Here is a 5,549-nt window from a genome sequence, read left to right as displayed (position 1 = left end):
GGCCAGGAGTTTGAGGTCAGGAGTTTGAGACCAGCCTGGCCAACACAGCAAAACCCTGTCTCTACTAAAAATACAAAAAGTAGCCTGGCGTGATGGCTCACACCTGTGATCCCAGCTACTTGGGAGGCTGAGGCAGGAGAATTGCCTGAACCCGGGAGGCAGAGGTTGCAGTGAGCCAGGATTGCACCATTGCACTCCAGCCTGGGTGACAGGAGTGAAATTCCATCTCAAAAAAGAAAATGCAAGGGATCCAGAAGAGCCAAACAATCCAGAAAAAGAACAAAATTGGCACAGTCACATTCCCAACTTCAAACCTTCCTACACAACTACAGTAATCAAGACTGTGTGGGACTAGCCTAAAGACAGATAAAAAGATCAACTGACTTTCAACAAGGATGCCAATACAATTCAGTGTGATAAAGAATAGTCTTTTCAACATATCGTAGTGATATCCACATGTAAAAAAATAAATAAGTATAGTTGGACTCCTTCTTTACACCATGCAAATTAACTCAAAATGGATCAAAGACTTAAACTGAAGAACTAAAACCACAAACTCTTAGAAGAAACCATAGGTGTAAATCTTTGTGACTTTGGATTAGGCAATAGTTTCTTTGCTATGACACCAAAAGAACAAGCATCCAAAGAAAATAATAGATAAAGAAGACTTCATCAAAATTTAAAACTTTTGTGCTTCAAAGACAATACCAAGGAAGTAAAAAAGACAACTCACAGAATGGAGAAAATATTTGCAAATCATATATCTATAAGGCTCTAGTATTCAGAACACACAAAGATCTCTCATAACTCAATGATAAAAAGATAACAAAATGGACATGAATGTACACAAGGGATCTTAATAGACATTTCTTCAAAGAAGAAATACAAATAACCAATAAACACATGAAAAGATGTTCAACATAATTACTTATTAGAGGAATACAAATAAAAACTACAGTGAGATACCACCTCATATCTACTGAGATGGCCATAATAAAAAAGATGAATAATAATCAATGCTGGCAAGGATCTGGAGAAACTGGAACCCTCATACATGCTGGTGGGAATGTAGAAAGCTGCAGTCACGGTAGAAAATAGTTTCTCAAAATGTTAAACATGGACTTACCATATGCGCCAACACTTCCACTCTTAGGTACGTATTGATTCAAGCAGCAACATGGATGAAACTTGAAAACATTAAACTAAATGAAAGAAGGCTATATATTATGTGATGCCATTTATGTGAAATGTACAAAATAAGCAATTCTGGAGACACGGAGGGTAAATTAGTGATTTCCAAGGGCTAGAGGGAAAAGAGAATGGGGAGTCACTGCTAATGGGTATAGGATTTATTTTGGAGGTGATAAAAATCTGTGGTTATGTAAGATGAATAAAATATTTTTAAAATATTCTATAATTAGTGAAAATGATTACACAAACTTATGAATATACTAAAACCCATTGAATTATACACTTTAAAGGGGGTGAATTTTATGGTATGTGAATTATATCTCAAAAAAAAAAGAAAAGGGGATCTTCTGACCCCCAAGCCCTAGTCCTCTCCCATGGAGGCAATTAATGTTACTTGTTTCTTAGATACCATCCCTGAAATAGACTGTATAGATACCAATGTATATTTGTGGGTCTATAGGTCCCTTATTGAAAACAGAAATATAAGCATAGCAGACACATTGTTCTAGACTCTTTTTTCCTCTTTATAACTTCAAGATCATTTCTTTACACTGTAACTTGGAGATTATTCCATTTCAGCATATGTAAGTATTCTTTATTCATTTTTATTTGGGGATATTCTATAATTTAGTTGGCTAGTCTTTTGCTGTTCCAAATAATGTTGCAATTAATTTCTTTGTATATCTTTCTAGCACAAGTGTATGAGTGGAATACATTTTGAGAAGTAAAATTTCTGGTTTGAAATTTTTTTATTTTATTTTGATAACTTGCCATTATTGATGTAAGAATGTCTTTCTCACTTGATTATGAGTTCCTTGAGAAAAGGGACCATGTCTGTTTTGTTGACCAGGGTACATCTAGATTACAGCACACTGTCTGACATACTGGTTAATATATTTGTAGATTGACAAGCCTATGTGTTTTATTGTATAAAGTGTCAAACGGAAATTCAAAGTTATACTGTTCAAAAACTTACGATCTAGTTTATAGGAATTGTTTACAGGAATTGATCTAGAGATAGAGGATTTTCTTTTTCTTTTTTTTTTTTTTTTTACTTTTTATCTAGTTATTTGATTTTTATTTTTCCTTTCCTACTCTGTTAATAGTATGTTTTGGAAAATTGTGGAATCAATTGCAACGTATCATTCTAAGAAAGACAGAATCCCTTAATCTCATCTGAATATATACACATATATTTTAATAAATATCTATTTCTTATATTTCAGTATTCTATATTTCAGTTATTAAAAAGAGAGAATGGGGTTGATTTGCAACAAAGAGACCTAATAGTGACACCTGCTGGAAAAAAATGTCAGAATAAAATTTGAACCATTAAATCTTTTTAAAATTTTAGACCAGTTTTATTTTTCTATTAATCAGGAAGAAATGTGTTATTTTATGACAGGAATGTTTGTAATAAGTAAATATAATTGTTTAGGGGAGGCTCTTTTATGTTCTACAAAATTACAGGAAATAATATATTTTCTTTTTTTAGGATAAAGTCATTTTGGGAACCGATTACCCCTTTCCATTAGGTGAGCTGGAACCTGGGAAACTAATAGAGTCCATGGAAGAATTTGATGAAGAAACAAAGGTATAATGTCATTTACTTCACGGTTTTATTACTGACTTTTCCTGCTCTGAGTTTGGTTTCAGAGCACTTTGATACATGAAAACAAAGAACAGAGAAACCATTACACTGAATTCCCTAAAACTATTACTCTATCTCCATAAATAGAGGACAAAACTATTAAAGGATTAAAAAAAATGACAAAGCTGAAAGTCAGCCTAGTACAACTAAATTCATAAACCCAAGAAATTGTATAGAAGCATACGATAATAAAATATCCCTGCATGTTAGATGGATCATAAGAAAAATGTATAAATTTTTTCTATATTGTTTCTGTTACAAATCTACCAATCTCAAAAGTTGTAAGAACTGTAGTTGTAATGAAATAGTAATTCATTAGATAATGAAACTAAAGTCTCGATTAAAAGGACCCAAGGAATCAGATCCTTCAAGTAACTGGACTTCTTTTTTTTTTCTTTTTTTTACCAGCGTTTGACTTTTAAGGCGGGTAGATGATACTAATATGTGCTATAATGCTACTATTACCTAGTCTACCCCTTAGACTCCTAAACCAAGATGAGTTTAAAATAAAATGCAGTGTCTTCAGGTTCCCTCTCCTTTGCCACTCCTTCCACACCCCCATCCTCCAAAAAAATAAGTCCTTCCTAAGACCTTCACTGCCCACCACTCCCAGAGGTCACAGATGGCCAAAAATAACAGCACGAGACTATATAAACTCTTAATAAATCTTACAAAAGTCTTAGTTGTAATCCTTTTGCGTAATTCTTGTCTTTCTTCTAAACTAGAATCCAAGTTACCTTGAACTCTCTCTCCCTTAATCATTAAAGATACTGTTCATCAAATCTTCTCAATAGGCTTAAAGCACATTAACAGATGCCAAGAAGAATTCATTCTTCAGTATACTAGTTACAAGTTATTAACTAGGAAACCTCAGACTATTTTACACAGAAAGTGTCCCCTTTGGCATTAAAAGTCTTGAACTGACTTACCGAATATTGTTAAATATTTACCTGCTTCCTTCCTAAAATAGGAAGCTGTCGTAAAGACATTTTTGATCTTTTTTTTTTTAAACAAGAAAGGTTGAAAATGAAAAACTTTCTATTAACCAAAATTAAACAGAAACCAGATGACCCCAAATATCCTGATTAAAAATTTAATGGAATAATAGTAATTATTACTACATGCCTTTTATTGTTTATTCTTATCACTTTCAAGTTTATCACTTTCAAGTTTTTTTTTATAATCTTGCATAAGAAAAAGTGATTGCTTATCACTTTCAAGTTTTTTTTTTTATAATCTTGCATACAGGCTTTATACTGATACACATTCACAATGACATTCTGTACAAGGTTACTCATTGTAACACTGTAATACTGAAAACAATCTTTAAGGGAATAGTTAAATAAATCTTAATATATCCACACAATGGAAATTACGCCGCTATAAATAAATTAGAAATCAATTTCCAAGATACATTAAATTTTTAAAAGCAAGGTACAAAACAATTTGTGTAGTATACTTTCATTTGTAGATTGAATATATCTTTTGTGAAAAAGAATCTTTATATGCCTGGATATAAGTATTTGTTTATGCAGTATAAACATAAAATATCTCTGGAACATAAACAAGAAACTGATAACTCTGGGAAGAAAAAGGTATTTGGATGGCAGTAGTGGAATGAAGTATCTATCCATTTTATACATTTTGAATTTCGAACCATGTGAAGGTAAATACCACTAAAGAAATTTAAAATAAAATACATAAATTCATTCGATAAGTACAACAACATTGGAAGGTACAGCAGTCCCCCCCTTATCCTCAGTTTTGCCTTCTACAGTTTCTCTTACCCCAGTCAACCACAGTCCAAAAATATTAAATGGAAAATTCCAGAAATAAACAATTCATAAGTTTTAAATTGCATGCAATTCTGAGTAGCATGGTGTAAGCTTACACACTGTCCTGCTCTCTCCAGCCCAAGATGTGAATCATCCCTTTGTCCAGTGTCTCCATGCTGTATCCACTCCCTCCCCATTAGTCACTTAGTAGCTATCTTGGTGATCAGATGGACTGTGGCCATATTACCATGCTTGTGCTCAACTCACCCTTATTTTACTTAGTAATGGCCCCAAAGCACAAGAGTAGTAATGCTGGCAATTCAGATGTGCCCAAGAGAACCTGTAAAGTGCTTCCTTTAAGTGAAAAGGCGAAAGTTCTCAACTTAATAAGAAAAGAAAGAAAAATTATATGTTGAGGTTGCTGAGATCTTACTTTGTAAGAATGCATCTTCTATCTATGAAACTGTGAAGAAGGAAAAAGAAATTTGTGCACAGTATATATAGGATTTTATATAGCATCCACAGAGGGTCTTGGAACATATCCTTCATAGATAAGGGGGGACTGCTGTATACATGTAGATGCATTCTACCATGAAGATACAGAGAAAGAAAACAAGACTTGGGAGTTGAGTGACTTGCCAAAGGCAATATAACTGGTAGGTTATAGCAAATTGATGCAATCCCAAATCCCTTGACTCGAGGAGCAGATCTCCATCCAACACTCTAAAGGATACATGATACTAAGCTATCTTAAAAGATAAAGCATATGGTTCCTCCTAGCCACAATAGTCACTTCTGAAATGTTCCTCTAGAGGAGGATGGCCTATGTATGCATTGGGGAAGAACCCTAAGAGGTCCAGCCTCAAATCACCCACTTTTCAAGACTGTGTAAGAACCCTGAAGTGGTCATAATATAGAAGGACACATTAATG

At 33.5% G+C, this 5,549-nt stretch overlaps 1 protein-coding gene across 2 annotated transcripts in view; it reads left to right on the top strand.

Annotated features, from left to right (window-relative positions):
* ACMSD (aminocarboxymuconate semialdehyde decarboxylase) overlaps positions 1-5,549 on the top strand; it is a 70,891-nt gene that overhangs the window by 63,071 nt on the left and 2,271 nt on the right. For both annotated transcript variants that reach the window (XM_011970293.1, XM_011970292.1), the window contains exon 9: positions 2,687-2,785. In XM_011970293.1, the coding sequence (XP_011825683.1) occupies positions 2,687-2,785 (99 nt within the window). The remainder of the gene's footprint in view (positions 1-2,686; positions 2,786-5,549) is intronic.

The sequence above is a fragment of the Mandrillus leucophaeus genome, unplaced genomic scaffold (assembly GCF_000951045.1).
Source record: "Mandrillus leucophaeus isolate KB7577 unplaced genomic scaffold, Mleu.le_1.0 Scaffold94, whole genome shotgun sequence".
Classification (NCBI taxonomy): Eukaryota; Metazoa; Chordata; class Mammalia; order Primates; family Cercopithecidae; genus Mandrillus; species Mandrillus leucophaeus.
Note: the sequence above shows the minus strand (reverse complement) of the source record. Positions and strands in the feature narration are given on the sequence as shown.